Source organism: Sylvia atricapilla, chromosome 22 (genome assembly GCF_009819655.1).
Source record: "Sylvia atricapilla isolate bSylAtr1 chromosome 22, bSylAtr1.pri, whole genome shotgun sequence".
NCBI classification, from domain to species: domain Eukaryota; kingdom Metazoa; phylum Chordata; class Aves; order Passeriformes; family Sylviidae; genus Sylvia; species Sylvia atricapilla.
Genome location: NC_089161.1, coordinates 637,096 through 663,545, shown reverse-complemented (window position 1 = coordinate 663,545; position 26,450 = coordinate 637,096). Strand labels below are relative to the sequence as shown.

The 26,450-nt window shown below is 46.8% G+C and overlaps 1 protein-coding gene across 1 annotated transcript; it reads left to right on the top strand.

Annotated features, from left to right (window-relative positions):
* The first annotated feature begins 5,151 nt into the window (after window positions 1–5,151).
* CTNNBIP1 (catenin beta interacting protein 1) lies at window positions 5,152–25,840 on the top strand. The gene is made up of 5 exons (XM_066334160.1): window positions 5,152–5,234; window positions 16,018–16,107; window positions 19,156–19,277; window positions 19,707–19,797; window positions 25,683–25,840. Exons 3-5 carry the CDS (start codon window positions 19,182–19,184, stop codon window positions 25,739–25,741), a joined length of 246 nt encoding a protein of 81 aa, XP_066190257.1. The 5' UTR covers window positions 5,152–5,234; window positions 16,018–16,107; window positions 19,156–19,181; the 3' UTR covers window positions 25,742–25,840.
* The last annotated feature ends 610 nt before the right edge of the window (window positions 25,841–26,450 follow it).

Sequence of the window (26,450 nt, the reverse complement as noted above, 5' to 3'; positions counted from 1 at the left end):
CACGTTGTCTTAATTTTTGTCTGGACTCCCTGCTAAATAGTTTGTGCTAGGAGAGCACTGAAGCTTTGAGAATTTGTAGTTTATTGAAACGCCATCTTTCTACAAACTGTTTGCAGAAGACCCAAAAGGAGCCTGGCTGCTGATGGCTGTCCCTTGGCTGCTTGTTTGCCGAGCACGTGAATGAGCACTTTGTGTCCCCCGAGGACAATGGCAGCCCCGTGGGGAGGCCTCTGCAGTCCTTTAACCTTGTGTACTGAGGGGACAGGGGATGGACGTGGCAATGAGATGCTCTTCTGTGGCTCTTCCTTCAGCTCTGGTGTGTAACTGCACGCTGCTGCTGTTTCAGAGGGGGCACGGAGCAGCTTGGAGGTAGAAACAAGTTTTAAAAGAGGGGGAAAAGCTCTCGTTGTGTGATCAGTGCAAGTGTTGCTCAGTCCCAGTGCTGGTGCTGTGGAGAGTGCCTGTGTCTCCACTGGATCCTGAAGGAACTTGGCATGGGAGGATTTGAAATCTCGTGTAGGTGACATTTAGCCCAGAGACTAAGTGGGTAGCATAGACTATAAACAGAAAAGGAACATGGTCAGTCGTCGTTTAGAATGCACTTACATAAATACCCTATAAATTAGCGAGTTTGTCTAATTGTGAACTAGGACTGGAGTAGACTAGAAAATGTGTTTCTAGACTGTATTTTGCTTTAACAGATATACTTTTGACACTTAGCATTTAAGAAATGAAAAGATACATGGTATAGACAGCATGATTTGTTTTTCACAAACATAGATAGAACTTTGTTCTCCCTGTTTTTTTAAAAAGCCTTTATTGAGGAGGGGTCTTTTGTCCATTCCAGCAGAACTATTTTCCTGTCTGGGACAGCATTGTGTTCTCTGACAAAGGCTGATTGCAGCTTCATAGCTGAAAGCAGCTTATTAAAAGGCATTATTAGACTCTGAAATTATGGGAAACAAAACAGTCTGTGGGGACTGGAGCTGCCTTCTTTTCCTTTCTGCTCATTACTGGTGCTAAGGAACTCTCCCCATACACCCCCAGCCTGCTTGGAGCATTACTATGTAAATTAAATCTCTCAGCACTCACAAAAAGTTTACAGTACAATGACATGGGAATCTTTTCCCTTGTAGTTTGAGAGGTGTAAGTTTCCAGGAGAAACTTTTTTAAATTTGTTTGTAAATATTTCAGGATTTTTGCAAATTCCTGTACTGCAGGCAGTTGTAACATTCCAATTAAACTGATCCTTGGCTGAACATTTTTCCAATATCCTGCTGCTTCTGCTCTTGGAAGGATCTCTGGTGGTTTAGGTGAGACTGAGCTCAGTGACCAGTATTGCAAGATTCAGTGTCAGGTCAGACTTCTGAGAGGCTGTGAAGGGTCAGGAGTCAGAGACTGGCTGTGTCCTGCAGGATGCCCTGACCATGGATGTGATTTAACAAGGAGGCTGCTGCTGATGTGAAGCTGTTCACGTGGTGACCCTCACAGATAGTTTAGTAACCTCTTGACATAGTTAGATTGATTTCAGGCGGAGTAAGTTAATTGCTGTGTTGTGCTAAATATTTTGCTAAATAATCCTGGGATGTACCTCCACCACCATCTCAAATGTTTCTGCAGGGGCTGGGAAAAAAGTCCATCATCTATTTATTATAATAATGATTTCCTCAAATAAAAACTGATAACAAAAGAACAGCTGCTAAATGAAAGTCTGGGTTTGTGTTTAACAAACAAGCTTGTGATGTGTGAGTTCCATCCCCAGTTCAGTGTTGGACCTGGGCAGATCATTCTTTCTGTACACATCTTTCTTTCCTGGAGTAAAATACAGATTATGATCCTTAAATATTGAGTGCTGTGAAGTTGTTATTGATCATACATTGCTTTGAAGATTAAAAGTGCTTTGGTTTTTTGTTTATCATTTTACTTCTGAAATAAGAATTGTGAAGTACAGTAGCTTTAAACACATCAGCAAAGTTCCCAGAGTCCTTTTTTGGCCATATATAACCTCCTTTTTTTAATCTTCTTTCTCTATAGAGTGAATTCAGTGATTGTACTGATCTGAAAGGATAAGTGTTAGAAAATTGAAGCTTCAAATATTCTGTCTCTCTTTCTTCTATCTTTGTCTCCTTGTGTTATTTCCCTTCTTTGATCTTGAATGGAAAAGTAGCAAGTTATCTTTGCATCGAAGAAAAAAATACAAGATTTCTTAAGAGATCCCTTAGTTTGTCGTGCTGCTTTGCCTGTAAAAGTCAAATTCATTTTGATGGAGAGCTCTGTGTTCATGACACCCTATGGCCAGGCAGATCAGGCTGCAATGGGATTGATGCAGGATTTTGATGGATTTGAATTATCAGACTAAGTCTGACATAGAAAAGATTTTAACAAAAGAAAAAGGGATTCCAAGCTAAAAACAAGTCCTTCATTGGGTACCACACACATCTTGAGAAAGAGTTTTCATTATTGTTCTGTGTGGTTGAATCATGGATAATGAAAGCAGGGATTGTGTGTGCAGATGCTGCTGGAAGCCCTTAATGAGAGGGGGATGCCAACAAGTACAGAGGGACTGGGAGGGTGGAAGCAGCTGTGCTGTGAAGGAATCCTAAATGAATTTCAGAGCTGATTAAGAAAGAATTGGAGATCAGGAAGGACAGAGTGAACTGAGAGATTTTTTCTAATTCAAGTAGGGATTCGGAGGAGGAGGTTTCGTGAAGTTTTTGCTTTCTAGAATAAACAGCAGCCTCATTAAACAAGAGATTAGAAGCTATTGAAAAGAAAAATCCATTTAATCTGATAGATTTCTGTAAAATAATATCAAGTCTTTATACAATACTTGTAAAAACGTCAGACTTAACCTTTAGATAATTAAAGTCCTGCCATTCCCTTGCTGAGGGTTAGGTCAGCAGCGTGCTGACTGGGAAGGTCATGGTTTGATCAAGTGCAGCTCTAGGTCCTGTTTGCTTTGGGAGGCTCTGTGCATTCCCATGAGACAAGAACAACGTTTTATTCTCTCTCTTGCAGAACTAGCACAGTTGTGAGGCCTCTTGAGCATCCAGCGTGTCTTAGGATGATACAAGTGACTGATGGCAAGATGTCACCTTTGCTTGATAGCTGAACATCTCAGGAAGCTTGAAGGGAATAAACTCAGGTAGGGCAGGAGCTCAGTTTTAAGAAAATAAATCTAAAATTCTCCCGGGCTAAAGGAAGCCTTATGGTATCTCTTCCTGCTAAATCCCTTCGTAAATAAATGCAGGATGTTAAATTGATGATCTGTAAGTTTGCATTGCACTGCTGTACAGTCAGCCAGCTGAATTAGGAGAGCTAGACAGTACTTAGTCATAAAATGGTGTTGTGCCCATGATGTTATCAGTAAGGAAATTCATACTATTGCAAGGATGCAAATGATGGCTTAATTATATGCTCCCACTAGCATCAGATGCTTTTAGATCTTTCCCTCAGACTCATGTACTGGGCTAATTAACAGTAATCCAACTGGAGGATCCCAGTGCAATGCTTCTGCATATTTTTTTCAGCTTATGCTGGAGCTCTTATGTTCTTTTCATAAATAATTAATAATCATTACTGCCTGCTGTGCTGTGGGTATGTGCCAGTGATCTCAGATCCCAGCACATTTGCACCATTCCTGTTCCTGTCAGCGGCTTGGGTTTGCTCTTTGCAGAGGCTTTCATGTTAAGCCCTTCATTAGCTGGCAGTGGGGTTTGGATTTCAGTGGCACCGGGCTTTGATGTCATTAAGTATCAAGCTGTTAAAGGAAGTGCCACCTATTTCATTACTGTGACTATCTTTATGCAATTAAGTTAAGTGCCGAGTAGAAAACAGATGCTAAATAACACTTGGTCCACAAAGCATTTTTATCTCCGGGAATTTGGTACTTACCTTGCTGGCCTCAGCAAAGCACCCTCTGAGGAGGGAGGGTCACTGTTAACCTAGTGGGAAACCATAATGCAGGTGAGTGATGGAGCAGGGCCTTTGGTGGCTTCTGGCTTCCTTGGGTTTCAGTTTTAATGAATCCCTCTCAGTGTTCACTGGGGTTTTACCCTTCTTCAGTCAGCGTAGGTGAAGCATTACTTTATTTTTGAGTGCTTCAATGACCAAATAACCATTTATTCTAGTCGGAGGCTGGCACTTCCAGTACTGGCTGAAAATTAGCTGGAGCTGTACTGGACGTTGCAGTGTCCGTAACTTTCCGAGCGCGGTGTCACTGAGCAGCGGCCCCGCGCCCTGCCGGGGTGGCATCGGCAGGGACAGCAGGACAGGGACAGGGACAGTAGCGCAGGGAGAGCAGGGCAGGGACAGGGACAGCGGGGCAGGGACAGGGACAGCGGGGCAGGGACAGCAGGGCACGGACTGCAGGGCAGGGACAGGGACAGCAGGACAGGGACAGGGACAGCAGGACAGGGACAGGGACAGCGGGGCACGGAGAGCGGGGTACGGACAGGGACAGCGGGGCACGGACAGCATGGCACGGACTGCAGGGCAGGGACATGGAGAGCAGGGCACGGACAGCAGGGCAGGGACAGGGACAGCGGGGCAGGGACAGGGACTGCAGGACAGGGACAGGGACAGCGGGGCACGGACAGGGAGAGGAGGGCACGGAGAGTGGGGTACGGAGAGCGGGGTACGGAGAGGGACAGGGACAGGAGGGCACGGACAGGAGGGCACGGAGAGCAGGGCAGGGAGAGCAGGGCAGGGACAGGGACAGGAGGGCACGGCCACCGGAGGATGTCCGGCAGCTCAGAGTGTGCCCGCCCGTCCCCGCGGCCAGGCTCGGGCCCTGCAGCGCCGTCCCCCGGCCCTGCCCGGCCCTGGCCCTGCCCGCCCCTGCCCCCGGCCCGGCCCTGCCCGGCCCTGCCCGCCCCTTCCCTGCCCGTCCCCGGCCCGCCCCTGCCCGTCCCCTACCCGGCCCTGCCCGGCCCTGCCCGCCCCCGGCCCGGCCCGGCCCTGCCCGCCCCTTCCCGGGCCGCCCCGCTCCCCGCCCCTTCCTGCCCGCCGGCTCTCGGTGCTGCCTGCGGCGCCGCCGCTGCCCTGGGCGCCGGGACGGGGCCCTCCCCCGGAGCCGCCCAGGCGCCTCCCTCGGGCCGCCGCGGTGACTCACGGCGGAGGAGGACGAGGAGGAGGAGGAGAAGGAGGAATCTCCGCCGCTGTGGCCCGCCCGTGCCGAGCGCGCCGCCGCCGCCCGAGCCGCCGGAGCGCCGGGGCCGCGGGCCCCGCACCAGGTGAGCGCCGTGCCCTTTGTGCCGAACAAAGGCTCTCGGCCGCCGGGCCTCCCGTCCCCTCCCCGCCCGGCCCCGGCAGGCCCCGGCCCCGCCGCAGGTACACCAGGTGCCTTTCCCCTGGCTGCCATCGCCCCGCGGCCGCCAGGCGCCTGTCCCGCCGTGTCCCGCCGTGTCCCGCCGTGTCCCGCCGTGTCCCGCCGCGGGCAGCGCCGCCGGCAGGTGAAGCCGTCCCCCTGGAGCTGGCAGGTGCCGCACGGGCAGCGCCCCGTGCCCGCGGTGCGCCCGGCATCCCGGCCTTCGCCCGCCCCAGCGCCTCCCGCACGGTGCTCGGGACGGGGCATCCCTCGGGGGACTTCCCTGCGCTAAAAACCGTGTTTCTACGCCTCTGAGGTACCGCTCGGGAACTTTCAGTTTACATGGGCGGTATTTGCTGGCACACGTTAGTTTTTTACCTGTTGGAAGGTGTGTGGGAGAGGGACAGCATCACCCTCCGGATCAGGATGTTTAGTGCTCCGGAGACAGATGAGACTGATCCTCGGTTCTGCCCAGCATCCAGATGTGCTTCATCAGGGTGGATTTGCCTTTCAGACTCGGGTTTGCTTTCCCTTCAAGAGGAGAATGTTTTGCTCTGTTGTATATCATCTTTTATTTGTCCATGCCTCATCCTGGCATGTTGAACAGGATGAGCTTTGATGCTCTGCGAGATGAGCGTGAGACATTCTGCAGATGCGAGGGTTTAAAAAAAGAAACAAAACACCAAACTCCAGCAGACCTTGGAGGCAAGTTAGGTGTGCTGCTTCACGGTCCTGGTCTCAGCTGGCTCCAGTAATGTGAGGCATGTTTAGAGAGTATTTAAGAACATATTTTAAATGCATTTACAAAATCTTACTGTATTTTTTCTTTTGGCTGCTGAACTTGTAGGCTTTCAATTTCTTTTGGCCTTGGTTATTTTTGGAGTTCATGTGTGATGTGAAATAGCCTGCTGAAGGAGAACCTCTGTGTAAATGGTGAAAAAATGAGGCTAAACATGTACTTCAGTGGAGTTTATTTTGGAAGTACAGGTATTCAAGGTGAGGGAGCATACAGAAAGCTGCCTATTACTACTCTTAAAAATACGGGCTGGTTTTCTTACTAAGCTCCAAGCTACTTTTGCCTTGACAAAGAGATTCGTCTGGAAAATGGTGACAGGTCCACTTCAGATACATTTCTGTTGCTTCACTTGGCCCTTAGCTGAAAAAGCATCATCAGGTATTGTATCTTTGGCATCTTGGGACAAACTGGCAGCTCCCTCAGTGTAATTTAGGGTTGTTGGGGATTTGTGTGCTCTCTTAGTTGATGCTGTACACAGAAATAATAAATCTGTGAAGAAGTGTGTAGAACTGAACAAATGCAGGAGCAGGGGACATTTTGGAAAACTTAAATGGTGATGGGTTGGAACCAAATCTGCTTTAAAGCAGTTTTCTCTTTTGGTTCATTGTAAGCCTTGCAACAAGTTATGGAATAGTTACACAGAGCAGAAAAGTGCTTTCAGGGTTCTTCTTGAGGTCCAGGTGGGAAGACAGTGAAATCCCCAGCAGGAAAAGCATCCCCTGGGCAGGCAGGAGGCACAGGGATTGATTTATCCAGAGCTGGGGCAGCCCTGGCAGGAGCTGCGTGGGCTCACACAGAGCCTCTGGCCCTAGAGTAATGAAATTAATTAATGCTCACTGCAAGTGTCACTGGGCAGAACATCCTCAGGAGCGTTTGGGAAACAAGTTCTGAATGCCAGTTTTATGGGAAAGCTGCAGCTGTGTCAGTGTCTGCTTCCTTCCATCCTTTCCCCATCCAGGGTTTGAGAGTGCTTCAGGTAGCAAGAGGAGAGAGACATTTCCAGAACAATTTGTGTTGTTTTCCAAACCAAACCAAAAGCGAAGGAAAACAAAACCTGGATTTTGTAATTACTAACGGTGAGTGTGATACATATCTGCTGCCAGAAATCAAAAGTCATCCTGCAGTTGCATTATGGGCAAACAGAGCTAACACCTGAATGTGCCTGATGTGGTTTAGCTGTTCAAGGCTGATGCTTTGCCTGGGAAGCAGCTTGTCAGAAATAGATCTATTTATATGTCTTTAATATAAATTTTTCCTCTCCAAAATGTTTGTCATCTGTAACCAACACAAACATTTATGTTTTTTACTAAGTGTTTCAGTGCCTAAATTGGTTGTTGACTATAAAGCACCCTTCTGAGCATCTGACCCACTTTGAAGCATCAAACATCCACCCAAGTGCTGTGCACAGAGCAGCAGTAGGCTCTTGGAGGCTGCTCTTGGAGATGCTGGGAGAAACTGCCAGGAGAATTCTTTCCAAAAAGAAGAATTTGGTATCAGAAATGTTTCTATACATGCACAGGCAAAACTGTATTCCTTTTTACTGCAAGCTGTCATCAGATTGGATTTCCAGCTGAAGTGCAGGAGGACAGAGGCAGCTGTTGCAGCTGCACCACACCAGCAGCTCTGTAGTGCAGAAGTGGTGGGGAAAACTGCAATCCTAACAAATGTGCCAAGTGTTTATGTTCTGGGCTGAAGCTATGGCATGATACAAGTGTGACTAGTCCCAGTTTTCATGGTGATGTGCACCAAAGATATAAATTATTGGAACGAAAACATTCTCACCTATTTCACATCCAGTCTCGGTAATTTAATGGTCTTGCTTCTAAGTTGAAGGGAGAAATGATCTGAAAATAGGTTTGAAATGTGCTGAAAACTTTTTACCAAGTAACTTAACTTCATTTAGGAAAAAAAATCCAACCCAACCGTTTTGTTCAGTGTTATATCTCTGAGAATGGAGGACTCTTACAGCTCTTTATCCCTCTGAAGAGCTGGGCCCTGTCCATGGGCTTCCATTGGCATGGGAGTGCAGATAGAACAAAACCAGAGGTGAGGAGAAACCAAAGACCAGCACATTAACCAAAACACATCAGTTAGTGTTAGAATAGAATTCTAGTTCCCCTAGAATAAGGGGAGCACTCTTCTGACTCTTGGATTTATATTCAGCCTTAGTGTTGAGGCAGCTTTATATAACAAATGCCCAAAGAAGTGAGCAAAGCTCATTCTTGTTTCTGCTCACTGCTGGTGATCTGACAGTGTTACAGAGCCTCTCTGTGGTTTAAATGTCAGTCTGAATGCAGAAGGTGGAGTCATGCTTCCTGCTTTTCAGTAAATACATCCAAGGTTTTACAAGTATCAAATCTGCCAAGCCTGTTTCTGTTTTCAAAAATGATAATTAATAATTAATGCTATTTTAAAACAAACAAATCAGCCTAAAAATCTCAAAAGAATACCCCTAATAGTATCAACTACTTGCATTATTGGAATTGCTGTGACTGACTAAATGAGCTACTGATTGGGGAACAGAGATGGAATCAGTAAATTTGTACAACCATTCCAGTTGACTCAGGACATTCTGTTTTATTCCATGCAAATACACATACTGAGAATTTATTTGATTTTTCAGCAAGTCCATTTTCTCTGTGTTATGGGGGCAGCTAAAAAATATGGAAACAGCTTAAGTAATGAGCTCTGTTTATGACCATGACCAAGCTCAGAAACCTTCTGACTCAGTTTATCCTTCTGTGAAGTTAGTTGACTACTTCACATGAAGGTGGAGATGTTTAATTAAAGTGTAATTGTTTTGCCTCTGAACTCATCCAAGTCCTGATTCAATGCACAGTGAAGTCAGTGAGGATCTTTTAATTAATTTCCTTGAGCTTTAAATAAGTACACAGGGACATGCACCCTTAAAGGAAATGTGACCTAAATTTCTGCAGCAGAGTTGCTGTAAAGGAGGAATATAAACCCTGAAACAACTCAAGGTAAAGCACTGAAGGAAGGGTTTTTGTAGAACTGAGCAGGGGATAGTTCAGCTGCAGGGATCTCTGGTGCCTGTTGCCATATTAATGCAATTTTAATGGACTTTCCTGACTTTGAGTGTGTTGGATTTTGTGTGGAAAACTGGAAATTTCTCTGTGTTTTCGCACTTGCTCAGTTCGTCGGGGGAGGCAATATCAGACTTCAAGACAAACACAGTTAACTGAATGTTTATGCAAAACTAATCAGCAGTAACACTTATAATTAACTTTAAGAGTTGATGCCAAATTGAGAAAAATAGGAGCATTCACATGTTCTTAGCTGCCTTTTTTCAGGAATGTCTGTAGATGCCAAATAATACTCACTGGTTTATGTGGAATTCGTGAAAGGTTTTGCTTAACTTCAGAGGTCAGAAACATCACGTTTTGCTAAACAGAACTTTTATTGCTGAAGTCTTGGTCTACAATGAACTTGGTAAAATAAGCCTTTCACAATTCATATCAAACTGCAACCATTCTCTTACCGTTTCACTGTCAAGGTTCTTAGTTCACAAACTTCTGCAAAATACATTTTAATCTTTAAACAGTGTACTGTGTGTGAAATAGCACTCGTGAGGCAGTGCAGTTTTGGCCCCTTGTTTTTCATGTGCTCTGTTTTAGAGGTAACTGCTGTCAGCCCCTTTTGTTGAGCAGCTAACCCTAACAGAGGTGTATCTAACTGTGCTTGTGGTCTGGGAGCTGCAGACATCTGGCTGCATTTCCTGACATTCCCTTGGCCCATTCTGCCTTGGGTTGGTGGTGGCTGGGTGCAGTCCTGCTCCTGGGAGCTGCCTGCAGTGCTCTGGATCCTGCAGTGGTTTTAACTCTGTAAGAATCAGCCACTCTTGGGCATTGCTGTGAGTGGTCTCTGGGGTCCTGCAGTGGTTTTAACTCTGTAAGAATCAGCATTGCTGTGAATGGGCTCTGGGATCCTGCAGTGGTTTTAACTCTAAGAATCAGCCTCTGTTGGACATTGCTGTGAGTGGTCTCTGGGATCCTGCAGTGGGTTTAACTCTAAGAATCAGCATTGCTGTGAATAGTCTCTGGGCTAACTGCTGTTGTTATGTATTGGAGTTTGATTAACCTAAATTAGTATTTTCACATCTGGTTGCCTTTCACAGACGTGTGTTGTGTCTTGCCCTGTGCTCAGGGATGAGTCAGCCCCAGAGCTGATGGGGACTGGGAGCCCTGCAGGCCCTGGGCTCTTCCCTGGTGCCCAGTTCAGGGGCTGACCTCAGGCAGCTTTGTGTCACGGGCTCATTAAGGTGACACTCAGAACTGTGCCTGGGCAGGAAGGAAATTGCATCCATTTTCCTGAGAAATAGGAAGTCTCCTGAAGGCAAGATTTCCTTCCTCGCAATCCCACTTGGCCAAAACGTAGGGAAAGCAAAATGTCCATGGTAAAATTGGTGTGTAATCAGGAATTTGATTTCAACTAGTGAATGTCAAAAGTCCTCTCTTAAAACTGACAAGGACTTTTTTCCTCCCTCCTCTCTCCATCAAACACCTTCCTAGCACAGCCTTGTTTAGCACCTAAGAAGGGAACAGAAATCCTTTTCTTGTGCTTTTTGTTTCTAGTAAGTCCTTCAGAGAAGAGAGAAGCTGGCACACTTGGCACTCTCTACTGAGACCAATCAGTGGAGCACTATCCAGGAAAAGTCTCGTGGATTATTATTTTATGGAGGTCTTAGGAGCAAAGGTCTGTTGCCCAGTGACACTGCTGGTCACTGAGGAGGCAGAGTTTGTGTCCTGGTTGGTACCAAAGAGAGGATGGAGGCATGCAGCCATATTAGACAAAGAGCCATTAATTCTTAGTTCAACTCACAGCAAGAGCTATTAATAAGCTATTAATAATAGATCTCTTTAAATGGTTTTGAAAATTAAACCTTGACTCAGAACTGAAACCTCTTCTTTGCTTTTTTTTGGTTATTCAGAGCATCTATGGGGAAAGCAGCAGAGAAGTTTTGTTGTTTTTTTTTTTTTTTTTTCTAAAGAGGCAAGATAACTAGGTGGCATAAAGGCTGCGTTTGTCACGTTTTACAGCAAATTTTATTGGTGGAGGAGGCCAGAACATGTTGTTGTCCAATGGTTACACAATTTTGGTAGTAAAGAACTATTAATCTGAGAGTCTGTGGTCCTAGGAATGTACTTTGGTACACTGTTGCAAAATACTAAAATGCCAAGTAGTCACCAACCTAATAACAGCTCACACTTTAATTGCTTTTAAAAAATCTAGTTAGCCATAATCTTTCTACTATAAAAGATTTACGGGCATTTGCAGTGTGAAATGTCTGTGACCTGGCAATAATGATGTTCAGATGTCAGTAAAAATTAGAGAGCAGCACAGTGAGCTGTGAGAGAGCTCTCAGTAATACCTGTAAATATATATCTATATATCTGAAGATATATGTGCACACAGAGTGGAGAGAAAGCCTTTCTGTGCCACCCCTTGTGCTCTCTGCCATTTCAGGTTAAATGTGTGCTTGGGCTGGGAGAAGTTGAGCACAGGGAGCTCAACTCCAGAAATGGCACTTCTGGACTTTGGAGGCTTTTACTGTATGACACTGAATTGAAATTCAGCGTCCTTGTTATTTTAACTGCTTACAGACCCTTACTGGAGTTTTTCCTGTTGCCAGTTGGGATTTTGCCTGTTGTGATGAAGGGTTGTGCTCTAGGCTGGTCCCTGTGCACGTTTGGGAATTGGCCTTGGCCCAGGTTCTGGCCACAGAACAGACCTGGGGACTGTCATTGCTGTCAATAATTAATAGTCAAAAAGTGTCACACCTCACAGGAGTCCCATGGGGAAGGGTTTGTACAGTCCCTGGCGTGCAAACATATAAAATGGGGTGGATACAGTGGGAATCACTTGTTGATTCCTGTAAGGAGTTGGTAATTTTAACCTATTATCAATGCTTTTTTCACTCATTTATGTTCCAAGTTAATATCAACCATGGAAATAGAGCTCATTTCTCAGAGACAAGAAAAGGCATCTCAAGTTTAGGTCTGTGTGCTGGAAATTTAATTTTCTGTTTCTGAAATGAAATATTTACAGATAGATCCATACAAAGTTTGCTGTACTATTCTGTTTTAATGATGGATGCTGAACACTTTTTACAGCAGTGATTCTTCAGTGGGATACCTGGTAGTTAAATGGTAGCTATCTGTCATTAGTGCCTAATTCCCTGCCTGGAAGATTTGTAGCTTTGTTTTAAATAGGAGAAGAGGTGCCTGAGCCTCTTGGAAGATGCCCGTGGTTGGGAGGAGAGCAGCACTGTCCCTCCAGCTCTTGTGACCATTGTGGGTAAAGTATTGGGACATTCTGCTGGAATTGTCTCCTGGACTGGGGTGGGATTTGTGCCTAAACTGCTCTTTTTATAAAGTGTTGTCACTTTTTAAAGAATTTCTGACACGTTCATCTTTGAAGTGTGAGTACCTTTGTGAAATGAAAGGCTTTTTTTCAGGTTTTGTTGCTGTTACTACGTTTAATTTCAGAGGCTTCAAGTTGACTGGCGTGAACTAGCTAAAACCCTGTGCTGCCTCTTTTAACTGCATGAGATGTGAGAGTGTCTTCTCCTTGAGGGAAAGGGGGAAAATCATCTGGTCTGTGTGTGCCTGAAGGTCAGGAGGCAAATTCTAATTTCATGAAAGTGGTGGTTATGATGGTAGGATTTTTTAAATTTATTTTTTAAGTCAGCTTGAGCATTGATGTAAGCACTGTTTTGGTATTTTGGGAAGCTCTATGGAATGCACTTCATTGCTACTTTTGAAGTCTGTTTTGAAGCTCTGAAAGGTGATCCAGCACTGGGGAGAAAAGCCCCTACTTGTGTTCATAAATGTTTCATGAATCAGTGGCACTGTGTGGGGCTGTTTCCTGGCCTCCTTCAAGAAGGAGGACTGTAGTGTTTCGTTAAAAATTCAAATCTAACATTTAAGAGATGAGAACCTACCACGGGAGCTCCAGCAGTAAATTGACCTAAATCTGACACTGGGGTTCAGATTCTGAAGTCGGCTAAAAGGCAGCACTGAACACAGAAATAAAGACAAAAAAACCCCATATTAAATATTTCAGTTCTTACTGTTCACCTATAAATAGGTGGCTGTTATGAATTCTTCATTGTATCCCTCTGGAGATGAGAATTAATCCAGTCTCCAGCTGCCTGTGACTGAAGGTCATGAGTCAGAAAGAATTAGAGGAAAATTTGTAGCAGGGTTTCTGCAGACTCTGGTTCCTGACTTCAGCTTTCAGGCTCCAGCTTGGAAGGTTTTTCAGGCTCTAAGTGTTCTCTGAAAGATGTCATTTGAAAATTAACGAGGCTTAAATGAGGGGCAGCATCCCCTTGCTCTTGCAGCCCTCCCAGTATGCCCGTGCTGAAGCACTGAAGGGCTCCATGGAGCTGTGGAGGGGAATGGTTTAACCCTGGATAATGATCTCAGAGAGTCAAAGGGACCCTTCCTGCTGCTCTGAACTGCACTTGTGCAGAGCAAAGGGAACCTGCAGGGCTTGGGTTTATTCACTGTCACTCCTTACCTGAGCTTTATAATCCTATCCCATTAATTGAGGGCTTTAACTGCCTTCAACAGAACCAGATTCAACAAGAAAAAAAAAAAAAAAAAAAAAAAAAAAAAGTGGCTGAACTAACTCCTGTTGGGTTTCTTTTTGGCTATAACTGGAAATGCTACAAGATATTAAAGAGGTAGTCAGCTGTGACAGGTTTTAAAGAACTTGCCAGATGGCTGCTCTAAGTACCCTAAATTATTAAGACTGAATATGTAAAATACTGCATTTTCCAGCAGCTTACTGCCTTTTTATTTTCTTCCCCCTTAATTTAGGCTGTGCAGATTCCTCAGTTGCACTTTGTGTTTTCCCATACCAGTAAAATGTGGTTGTGAGGAATTTCAGCATTTCAGAGGACTATGGTGTTGGGGGGAATATAACATTTGAAGGAACTAAAGCTCATGTTGCTTTCTCATTACAATAAATAAGCATGCTTTAAAACTGAATGGCATGCTTAAGTAACTTCCCTTATGCAAAATTTTAAAAAGTGCGTTTTTTAGTGTGTCTCTTTTTCTGTTGAGATGTGAAATTTTTGATTATTTAAAAAGATGAAAGGAGGGGAGTCAGAAGAATTTGGGAGTTCTTAGTTATGAATTCATCTGTGGCACTGTCCAGCAGAAAGCCCCTTCCAGGTTTCACACCAGTGTAGGTGGAAGTGAAGGAAATAAAGTTACAAATCTGTCATTTTCAGTTGCTGTGTGATGGAATCTTCTTCCGAAGGCGTTCAGTCAAAACAGTTCTTGCTTGAGCCTCTTGCTGAGGCTTGAGTTTCCTGAGGAGCTGTTTCCATCTGTTGGTAAAACAGACAAGTTAAACTGAGACTGAGTACAGATTTCTCCTGTCTACATTTTTTTTGAAGTGAAACCCTAGTAGCTGATGTTCTAAACCTAGTTAGGAAAAAAGAGTAAAAGGGAAGGTTAACTGCAGTTACAGTGTTTTTTAATCATGTGCTCTTGTGTCTGGGGTCAGTCATTGAGGAGAAAGCCACTGTAGTCTTTTAATTCATTTTTGGGGGAGAAATATATTTTATTTTCATTAGAGACTTTTCAGAACAGGTAACCATAAGAGGAAGTGGTGAAGTATCCCTTAATGCTGGTGGGAAAATAAGAAGTACTTAGCTCTTGCATTACTTGGGTAATATCCTTGTGAAGTGGCCCAGGTGTTTTCAGGTGTACAATACCTACACCTTCTCATTCCAGAGCTGGTGTCCTGTGGTCCCTGCCCTGCCAGGAGCTGCAGCCTCAGCCCAGGGCTCAGTGGAAGGTGTTTGGTTTGCCGAGGCCAGGCTTGCCCAGCCTCTCCCCAGCCAGGAGGGGCTGCAGGGGACAGGTGGGGATGTCAGGCGTTCCTGCCTCTGCCCACTCCTCGTGTTGGGCCTTGCTGAGCTGGAGGAATTCCTGGGCTCCTCACCCAGCCCCGGGCAGTGCTGGGCTGCAGCTCTCCATCTGTGCTGGCTGACCTCCTCGCTGCTGGGGAAAGGGAGGGAGTGTTTCCAAACCCAGATTCATTGCTTTGGCAGAGCTGGGCTGCCGGTGTTGGCTGTAATATGTAGATCTTTGCTGTTTATTATTCTGTCGTGTGAATCATCTTAAAAGTAAATGAGAACTAAATTTTATTGCCTGTGCCTGGCAAACAAGGGAGAATTAGGTGACCCAGTTATGTCCTTTTGCAGTGTGTTGGATGCAGCAGGACAAGCTGGAAGCATTTAGTCTTTTAACACAGTTTAGTGAAGAATGCAAGCATTTCTGACTGACCCTGCAGCTTTTGAATTGCACAGGTCAGTGTTTGTGAGAAAAGAAGGGAAAACTGGTACTGGGGAGCAGATCCACCTTCAGCTGCCAGAGGGAAGCACAGGCAGCCCAAACTTTCCTGTTGGCTCTGCACACCTGCCTCACCCTGACCTGGAGAGACCAGTTCCAGGTCTGATAGGACACTGCATTCTCCAGCCTTTGGCCTCTGTTCCTGCAGGGCCAGCCACCCAGGACACGGCTCCCAGACACTCAGCTGAGGTCCCAGCACTCCTTTGCTCAGGCCAGGAGGTGTCAGTTGGGTTTTATGCTGAAAGCTTCCTGGAGAATGCAAAGCTTGAATGCAATTCATTCTCAAGTGATTGGGAATGTCATTGGAATGGTCGGGGTGGAAATCTTGCAGCTGAAGAACAGCTTGATTGTAAAGAACTTTAAGCATAAAAAGGTTCTCATGTTTAACAGCTCCAGAGGAGCATGCAGTTCTAGGAGTTTTACCTAGATTGTGTTCTGAAGCAGCCTGGGAGTGAAGGTCCCTTGAGTTAAGGATCTTTCTGTATGAGTATGTTCTGTAATGCTTTGCTCATTTGTTTTCACAGGGCAGTTCCCTCATACATTTTTGCCAGCTCCAGTCACTGCTCAGGACTGAACACGTGGATTATCTGATCTCCTGTGGTTTCTAGAAGCAGGTATGTTGGCACTGAGGTCTGGGGTTCTGTTGGTTGGGGATGGGTGTTGCACTGGCCACTCATCCATGTGCCAGAAGGGTTTGTGGGGGCAGGAAAATGCTGCTTAAGGAGCATTTCATAATGTGTAGCATATGAATGTAGCTTTCTGGAGAGAACAAAGTTGGTAAGTACTTTGATAAGGCTTCTCAGTCCTTCATTTGCTGTCTTCTGGGCATGGAGCAGCTCTGTACGTGGGTTTGGAGATTCTCTCATGTAGCATATGCTGGGTGATGTTGTCATCCTAAGCTGTGTCTTCTGAAAGCTTTATGTAACAAGCAAACAGAGATCTCTCCACATTTCTCCTGCTGGGGTCTCAGTGCTGTTTTAAGACCTTTGTCTTTCCACTTTCATGCCACTGAGTGGGAAGAGCTGTGGGGTGCAGGGAGAGCTGAGTGCTGTGCTCTGAGCCTGGCTTTACCTTTCTGTACATATTTTTGGAGCCATATTGAGACATTTTGGAGCTTTTCTCCCCCGTGCTGCTTACTGATTGTGTGGAGCATTCACTGAATGGGCGGGCTTTAGGATTTTTGTCCTTCCTGTTAAATAGGTGGCTTCATGACAAACCCATCTTGGCTGAAGGTTACTTTAGAAGAACCAGGCTTAGAGAGGAATTCCCATCACCCCTTTTTAAAGTTTGAAAATCAATAAGCAACTAGAAGACAGTTATGGTGGCAAACAATGAATAGTGTCCAAACCAAGTCATGGAATATCTGATGTGCAGAGGAATGCTGAGGTTGGGTCTTCCTCGTTGGCTTGGGGGCAGCAGTGGCCTTTCCTTGGTGCTTGTGGATGGTGCCACCTACTGATATCCCATCCCTTCTGTTTCCTTTGTAGACAGAAGGTGTCTTAACTACATTTCAGCTTTTGTTGCTGCGATTTTTCTTTTCTGAGTTGATTGGTATGATACAGCAGCTTCCCTTTTCAAGCACCATGTTTTTTGAGAAGTATTTGTAATATTAAGAACCAGTCCCAACCTTTCAGACTGACTGGGTATCCTGATCAGTGTTTATTTTTATCAGTCTCTGGGTGTATCTAAATGTCTTTTACTCACTGTCTATTTTGTTCCTTCCTCACTGTTGGCATCACTTGTTAGCCCTCAGTAAATTGCACTGTGGAGTAAATGCTGACTAGCATAATCCAATTTACTTACTTGAGTTGACACTCCACAAAATTATGGTATTGTTCAATTCCCCCTTCAGAGAGCAGTTTGCTGGCTGTATAAAAACCCCAACAATCATCACCTTGCACATGGACAGGCTGCAGGTTTCCAAGCAGAGCCATCTACAGCAAATCAGCTTCCTGCAGATCTTCCCACTGAAACATGTTCAGGGAGGACTGGTGATGGATCTTTCTCACTTTTTGCTGCTGTTATCTCCATGCTCAGAAATGTGGGTGGCAAAGCCTGTCCCAGCAGCTGCTGCTGAAGTTTGCATTACTTCTGACTCACTCAGGAGGGCCTATGTGTAATTTTAAACAGTTTCCACACCCAGATTACTTTCCCTTAAAAGTAATAATGAAAATGAAATGAGAAGAGAGGTTGGTAATGGCTGCAGGAAAGCATGACTGGGAAAACTGTGTTTGAACCTGCTGGGACACAGCCTTCACTGCTCAAGCCTTGTGCAGTGTGTTCCCCTCATTACTGAGGTTCAGGAAATCACATTTATAGGTTGGTGTAGGACCAGACCCAGTTCTGGGAGTGAAAAGTGATAGAAGATCTGCTTTGGAGCCGTGTCTCTGAGGTGTGTGTGGTGCAGGGGTGGCAGGATACTTCCATCCTGGGAGGATGGGATGGTTTTGGGTGGGAAGGGACCTCAGAGCCCACCCAGTGCCACCCCTGCCCTGGCAGGGACACCTCCCAGTGTCCCCAGCCCCAGTGTCCCCAGCCCCAGTGTCCCCAGCCCCAGTGTCCCCAGCCCCAGTGTCCAGCCTGGCCTCGGGCACTGCCAGGGCTCCAGGGGCAGCCCCAGCTGCTCTGTGCCAGGGCCTCAGGGGAGAATTCCTCCCCAGTGTCCAGTCTCACCCCACTCCCTCCAGGGTGAAGCCATTCCCTTGTGCTCCTGGGAACAGTCTCTGCCCATTTTCTTGTGGGGTCCCTTCAGGGGCAGTCAGGGATTATTCCTGCCCCACTCAGCTCTGGGAAGGGGTGAGGGGTTGGGTCACTCTGTGGCACTGCTGCGATAGTCTGTTATTTGAGGCACCATTATTTTTTACATCTCAGGTTAAGGTTTTTACTACTGTTGACTTAATAAACGTGGTTCAAGGTGGTTTTTAAGAGCAGCTGAAGAGAATGGCTGAATGGTTTTTTGTCGTCGTGCTGAGCACCCTGTTGTGGAACTTAAATAATTACCAGATACTCATATAATAATGTATAATCACACTTTGTGCTATAGAATTTGGATAGCACGGTCTGTTTATTCCATAACATAATTATTTTTATTAAAATAAGATGCAAAAGCTCAGCTTTTAAATGATACTCTTTCCCTGCTCCTTTTAGCTGTTTTCTCTTCAAAACCATTTCATAAATTTTAATAGCTTTTACAGTAATGCAATGGCCCTTTTTTTATGATATATAAAGGAAAAAAGAACAAGAGGAGGAAGACTTAAGAGTTTAGATTTCACACAGCTTTTGTTTAGCCACTGCAGGCTTGATGGCTGTGCATTCTGCATCCTGTTTTCATTCTGCCTGTGCTTATTTATGGAAAAAACCCCAAACCACGGACTCTTCTGTCAGGGTGATTCTTTCATCTGCTTCTTAGAATTCCTTTTCTACTCCTGCAGCAACGTAACCACAGATAATGAGCTGTGGGGATGTGAACATGAGCCTGGCTGAGTGTTTCAGTTGCATATTCAAGGCCCACTTCAGCTGCTCACATTTTTAAGGGTTTCTCTGAGGAAGGATGTGGTTCCTTACTCTCCCAGATTCAGAGATCTGCCCACTGATGAAAAGCAGGTATTTTGGCAATGAAACTTTTCCCTCTAGCTTGTGTTTTGCTGATTTTGTGTCTGCAGGAGACCCAGGAGCTGGCAGGAGGGGAATGAACCGAGAGGGCGTCCCCGGAAAGAGTCCGGAGGAGATGTACATCCAGCAGAAAGTGAGAGTGCTGCTCATGCTCAGGAAGATGGGATCAAACGTAAGATGCACCTTCTGTGGGATTTCAGGCAGCTTTGGACTAACTGGGGCAGTGCTTGTTGGGGTGGGCAGGTGATGGTCTGGGTTTAATGCTGAATTGTCTCAGCCATCCTGGATTGAACCGTTACCTCTTCAACACAATTGATTTGTGCTTAAATATGATCAGGCTTGTGATGCCTGGAATTACCATGTGCAGATAAATGATTTAAAGTTTTTCATTTTTTGGAAACAGCCAAGTGAAGCAGCAGTGAGAAGGTGACACTGACCCTGCCCACGAGTGATGTTCATGATGTCCCATCTCACTGCTGTGTCCTTGCTGCTGCTCGAGTTGCACAAACCAGGGTGGTGCAGGTGGTGGAGAGCAGAGAGGGGCTGCTGTGGTGTTGTGTGTGGGTGTGCTGGGGCTGAGGTGTCCCCTGTGTGCCCACAGCTGACGGCCAGCGAGGAGGAGTTCCTGCGCACGTACGCAGGGGTGGTGAACAGCCAGCTGAGCCAGCTGCCCCAGCACTCCATCGACCAGGGTGAGTGTCCCCAGTGTCCCCTGTGTCCCCCCAGTGTCCTCCCTGTGCCCCCAGTGCCCTCCCTGTGCCCTCCCAACAGCCAGCTGAGCCAGCTGCCCCAGCACTCCATCGACCAGGGTGAGTGTCCCCTGTGTCCCCTGCCTGTGTCCCCAGTGTCCCCTGTGCCCTCTGTGCCCTCCCTGTGCCCTCCCAACAGCCAGCTGAGCCAGCTGCCCCAGCACTCCATCGACCAGGGTGAGTGTCCCCTGTGTCCCCCCAGTGTCCCCTGTGCCCCCAGTGCCCTCCCTGTGCCCTCCCAGTGTCCCCTGTGCCCTCCCTGTGCCCTCCCAACAGCCAGCTGAGCCAGCTGCCCCAGCACTCCATCGACCAGGGTGAGTGTCCTTGTGTCCCCTGCCTGTGTCCCCAGTGTGCCCAGTGCCCTCCCTGTGCCCTCTGTGCCCTCCCAGTGCCCCCAGTGTCCCCAGTGCCCTCCCTGTGCCCTGGACCTGCTTCCCCACCTTTAGCCTCCTGTCCTTGCAGAGCAGTGTGCCAGCTGCTGAAAGCCATCCTGCACTCCAGGATGTGCTGGTTCTGTAAATTCTTTGCACGAGTCTTGGTAAACAGTTGTGTGGAGCTGCTCTGAGTCCACCAATCTGTTCTGAACCTGGATTCCTTGCTGGATCCCTCTCCCTCCCCTGCACAGTTTTCGTGCCAGATCATGTTCATAAAGTGCAGTTGGGTATTGAAGGAGCAGACTCATGCCAGAAAGAACTGAGCAGAGATTTGGTATAGATCTGAGACATCTGGAAATCCATTACAAACACAACCTGCACAAACTTGCTGCTGTGCTCATTCCTTACATAGCTGGGGGCTGATGGAGGTGGATATACTTGAAGAATTCTGAGCCAAAATACACAACTTTTCTGCCAGTCTAATGTGAGAATTTTCCTGTTTCTTGTCAAAAACTGAGGTAGACACATTCAGTTAAGAGAGACTTAGTTGCAGTTGGCGTTTTTCAGCATTCTCCCTAAAATGTACATTTTTCCCAGTGAGATCTGTGCTGAATTACCTGCACTTTGGCAAAGAAAAGGTGATAAAATCAGAAGTCCAGCCAGGGGACACGGATACTTCCTACAATGGTGCTGAAGCTGTATGTGCTGAACAGACAGAAGCAACTATAATTTATTGCTCAGGACTTTGACTTTCTTAGAAATCTCTCAGGTTTCTAACAGTCAGGGATGCCAAAGCTCCTTGCTTGCTGCTGCCTGTGCCCTCTGCTGTGTCCCGGGGTGGCTGAGCCAGGAAGGGCTGGACGTTGGGAATTCCATGGCAGGGGTGTGGGATGTGCCCCCCGAGGGAGAGCCCATCTCCACTAGATGGCATTGCCTTGTGCTGCAAACCCCTGCAATCCACACACTCGCTGTTCTCTTGCTCCAAGAGTGCTTAAAGGAATTTTCTTCCCTACTTTTCTGTTTTCATTGAATTTCCTCTGGAGATTTTTTTTTATCCTTTATGCAGCTTGTCTTACACAACAACAGAAAGAGGCGTTATTTAGGGAGTAACTTACACCGAGTCTGCACTTCAGTGGATTTCAAATTCTTTTGTTCCACAGTAGGACAGGTTGCTCTCAGCCTGACTTGTCCCTGATGTATCTTTAGAGCCACTTTCCTCCAGCAGGGCACAAAAGACACAAAGCCAACTTCACATCCCCGTTTTGTTCCAACAAACAGAATGACGTTGTTGGCCTGAGCGCTCTGAGAACTTTGTGATGGACCTGCAGCTTTCTGTGTCCCTTAACATGCTGCAGTCTGGCTCCAGTTCCAGGAGGGTGGTTCTGGTTTGCTGGGCCTTTCTTGATGAGAGTGTAGAGCGTGGATGGTGTACGATTCTGTAGGTTATTACAGTCCCTATTGCATTTTTTATGTATTTCTTTTTTGTGTGTCCATGATCCGTGCCTGAGGCTGGTGGCCCCACAGCAGTTACCTGGGCAGGAATGCTGAGCTCACCCCTAACCCTGCTGTGATCCCTGCTCCAGGGGCTGTAATTCCTGCTCCATCACATTCAGGGTCCGTGATCCCTGCTCCAGGGGCCGTGATTCCTGCTCCAGGGGCCGTGATCCCTGCTCCAGGGGCCGTGATCCCTGCTCCAGGGGCCGTGATCCCTGCTCCAGGGGCCGTGATCCCTGCTCCAGGGGCCGTGATCCCTGCTCCAGGGGCTGTGATTCCTGCTCCAGGGGCTGTGATTCCTGCTCCATCACATTCAGGGTCCGTGGTTCCTGCTCCAGGGGCTGTGATCCCTGCTCCAGGGGCTGTGATCCCTGCTCCAGGGGCTGTGTCTCCTGTGTGAGCCCCTTGGTTTGACCACAGGGAGTCACTGCAGCCTGTGTGTGCATTGGCTCAGGATGTCACAGTGCACTGAAGGAAGGAGTTTTTACTGTCCCTGCTGAATTCAGGCTTGTGCCATAACCCCTCCATGAGCCACTGTTAATACCTCTGACATTTAAAGCTCCTCCATGAGACTCTGTTTTGTTGTCTAAGGATCCAACAATGGAAGTTAATTTGGATCAAGAAGCGTCTTATACTATCTCTGTAATTTTTAATCAAGCCTGAAGGCTAAGAGTCCCCTTCAGTTTACGCTTATTTTTCTTGAAAGAGGAGTTGTGATAGCGGAGTCTAATATTAATGTCATGCTCACATTTTTTATAACAATTTTATTTTTCAGTCATTGTTAACACCTATATGAAAGTGCAGAATCCAGGGTGATTTTCTTTACTCCAGGAGCTCTTTAGCTGACATCTGTGGAGTGTTTGTTTGTTTTTATGGCTCCAAGAATAACTGAGGAACCCTGAGGCCCCTCACTTCAGCAGTGTGTGTGTGCTGGAGAGGGGATGTAATCCTGAGCTCTTTGGGGATGTTCCCACACTGGTCTTGCCTGCATTGCAGCAAGAGCCAACTCAGCTCACACGTGATGAAATTCAGGATTCTCACAGATTTTTGAGTACAGAATGCCTCCGAGGGTGTTGTGTGCACAGAAGCATCTCCTGCCTCAGCCCCCTGTCCCCTGCTGCCCAGCTCCTTGCAGTCCCAAGGCTGGGCTGCTCTGGCAGCTCTGGAGATGGGAATCGTGCTGAGACCTTGGTGACTGCAGCTCTGCTGTTCCTATAGCAACAGGAGCGTGGTGCTGGCTCCTGGAGGAGGCTGCTCCCGTGGGGAGGGCAGGGCTGAGACGTGTCCCCTGGGTGTGGGGCCCCAGAGCCAGCCCCGGCTGCTGCTGCCCTTCCAGGGCACCCCTGTGCTCCTCACCTGGCAGGTGGTGGTGGGGAACAGAGCCCCAGCTCTGCTCGGTGCAGCTTTATGTTGTTGATCCAATGTGCTGCTGCTCTCAGCAGTGCATGGTGTATTTTTAGAATGCCAGACGAGGATGCTAATACTGGGGATTTCAGGGAAGAGTTAATGTTTAGAAGATTGTTTCTGGAAGGTGGCTGAAGAAATGTATGTATGCAAAGATCTTGTGTGAAGTGAAGAATTTCTTTTTTTAAATTTGGCAGGCTTTAGAAATTCCCAACAGGCTAAACCTTCTGATCTCTAAACGCTTTTGGGGTTTAATTAATTCTGCAGGTGACTACAAGCAAATCAGGTGAACACATCTATTTATCATTCAAGGAGCACTGGGAAGCTGCAGCTGTTGGAGGTGTCAGCATCTTGCCTTGTGCCAAGGTGGTGTGGTTTGAATGCAGCTGTGCCCTGCTGGGCTCCTGTCTCTGTCCCCAGGTCCTGGCAGCTCTGGCCCCTCTGGGGACGTTTCTGCCATGGGGTGAGCTGGGGGACACCTGGGGACACTGGGCTCAGGTCTGCAGCCTCCCCTGCCCTGCAGTAAAGGCACTTGACCTTCAGCTCCTCTTGGCTTCCTGAGACTGGAGAACAAGTGGTGTAAAAGAACTCTAAATTCAGCAATTCAAACAACTGCAGTTGAAACATAATCTCAGCAGGATTTTTTTGGAAGTTAGTGGGGTAAGATTGTCACTATTCTAAGATAGAATAAGCCCACCTGTTAATTATTGTTAATTTTTAGGAAGAATGAGGGTGAGAAAGCGTAAGGTAGAAGCAGTGAGAGAAATATCTGAATGTCTAAAGGTTTGTGGCAGTGAATGCCTTGCTCATAAAAGATGGGGAATATTTCACTGGGGATGTTGTGAGTCTCTCTTTTCTTTTTTTCAAGGCAGAAATGTAGGCCCAGAAAAGCAACAGCTGAGGAGAGAGCAGCTGTAGGTATAGAGCAGGTCAGGTAAAAGTGTGCCTTTGTCATTGTTCTGTACATTAATTGCTGGAAGTGCAGGGCTCAGGGAAGGATGTGCTCAAAGCAGATGTGCTTCACCATCCCATTGTCTCAGGCACAGGCTCTTGGCCATGTGCAGCTTAACTTTTATAACCTGTGCTCTGCTTTTGACATTATTTTACTTGATGAGGAGGAAAACATCCGTTGTGGGAGCCAAGTGGGCCTGCAGGAGCAGCTCTGCTCCCTGAGTCTCTGCTTTCCCTTGGGCACAGAGAGGGCCCAGCTCTGTTCTCTGCAGTGTTTGTGTCTCCACATGGGCACTGGAGAATTGCTTCACCAGCAGCCTCCTGAGCTTGGCTTCCTTTAGCTCTGGGTACTTCGGGTTATAGGACAGGGCTGAAACAAAAGCTGCTTTTATGCTGAGAAATGTTCATGGCCTTTTTCTGGACAACTGTCCCCCAGGTTGTCTCGCTGGGGACACCTCCAGAGGTGGCTCAGGGAAGTTTGGGGCAGGAGTTGTGGGGGTTTTTGGGGTGCAGCTTTTCCTGCAGGGCGCTGCAAGGAAACTTGTGAGAATTTTGTTCCCCTCTGGACACTGGAAAGGGGAGGCCCTGGGAGAACAGTGAGCATATTGAGGAATGCAGCTCATCCCTGTGCTGGGTGACTCTGGGTCTGCATTCCCAGGCTCCTCCAAGGGATGTGAGGAGCTCTCAGTGCCAGAGGAGCTGCTGGAGCTGCCCCTGCCTCCTTCCTGCTGCAGCCTCCTTCTCACCCTGCAGCACCAAGGGTTTATCACAGTCCTCACGCTGAAATCCTTGTTTTTCTTTAGGGGCTGGGGGTTCTTGTGTGTTTTGGAATCAACAAGGCAGCTTGTTAATTCCGAGCTGGATCCTGGTGCTATATATCATTTATGTTTTGATCAAGGAAGAAACAGTTTGTGCAGGAGATGAAAGGGGAGATGACTGCAGGGCTTCTGAATGCTGGCAAGAGGGTGCATCTGAGCAGTTTTTGATGTAGTTTTATATAAGATAAGGGCCCTACATATGAAAAATAAACTACTACTGCTTGGTCCTTAATGTTTCCTCCTTTGAGTACATATAACAAATAAATGGTGAAGTGTATAAAAGTAAATGCAGTTGCATTTCGTGAGCATTAATTTAGCTTTTAAGGACTTTAGCAAGGGGAATTTACAACCATTTTTGACCACTTTTCCTGCTGTATTGCAACAAGATGCAGATGAGATAACTGAGGAATGTAATTCATATAATGAGAGCAGACGAGGCATTTTTATTTTCCTCTTTTACTTGCATGCAGGTGTATAGGCAGAAGTTGCTTGGGGCACAGAACTGAGATGTGCTTCTTGATACACTTCAGGTAAAAGACTGGAGGAATTTGACATGCTGATGCTCCATCTGGATTGAATTTGAACTTTGCAGAGCCCTGGCAGAGGATTCTGTGGCGCTGGGCAGTTACCTGACTGGGACAGGCAGTGGTGGTGATTTTGGCCCCCCTAGTTTGTCACTTGCTCTCCTGTTGGACGTGTAGGGTGACACTTTGGGTGCTGCATCTCTGCACTGCTCTTTCAGGGAGGTCATGATGGCACAGCTTTCCTGTCTCCACTGTCGTTGCAGGTGCTGAGGACGTTGTGATGGCATTTTCCAGATCAGAGACAGAAGACAGAAGACAGTAACTACAGGACAGCTGAACAACACAGAACTGGAGAGGACAGAGAGATTCCTGAAGATAGAGGAGGATGGCTGAGCATTAATGAGTTCCTCTGCCCACCCTAATTGTTCCTTGGTATTCCTTCTCCTCTGTAATGTTGTTTCCCTTTGCCCAACCCTCAGAATGCATCTCACAGCCATCTATTCTTGTCAGATTTTGCAACTTGGCCGGGCTGTGTTCATTAAGGACAAACCTGAAGGTGTGGTTTTGGTTGGCTCAAAGGGACAGGCTGTGGTTGGATAAAGGAAGGCAATTTTTCAAACTTGACCAATGGAAACCTTTTATCTCACGTTTTATTTTACGTTTTAAACAAAGTCTCTTGACATCCTACTTCTAAAGAAGCTTTTCATGCTGTGGTGCTTATTTAGGTCAAACTTGTGAATTTGAAGAGGGTTTGATTTGGCTGCATAGAACTGGAAGCAACTTGTGATTGGGTGACAGTGCAAAAGCTTTCCCTTCAGTTGGCTTGCAGGTATTTTGCTGACTCCAACATTTTCCTTGCAGGAAGCTGATGTTTTGGTGCATTGGTTATTTCTTTATACTTATTGACTTGGGGGTGGGAGGGAAGACAAATGTGCTTTGCAATATTTATTACATCTACACACATATAAAGGCTTGCTTTTGGGGGGGTTGTTTTGGGTTTTGATTGGCTTTGAAGTCACGGTTTGATTTCC

What these genes read in the sequence shown, in the direction of transcription:
- CTNNBIP1 (XM_066334160.1), top strand. Translation starts at nt 19,182, where the DNA reads ATGAACCGAGAGGGCGTCCCCGGAAAGAGTCCGGAGGAGATGTACATC. An exon ending in TCAGGAAGATGGGATCAAAC is followed by an intron (nt 19,278 to 19,706) that starts GTAAGATGCACC and finishes GTGTGCCCACAG; the next exon opens with CTGACGGCCAGCGAGGAGGA. An exon ending in CCAGCACTCCATCGACCAGG is followed by an intron (nt 19,798 to 25,682) that starts GTGAGTGTCCCC and finishes CTGTCGTTGCAG; the next exon opens with GTGCTGAGGACGTTGTGATG.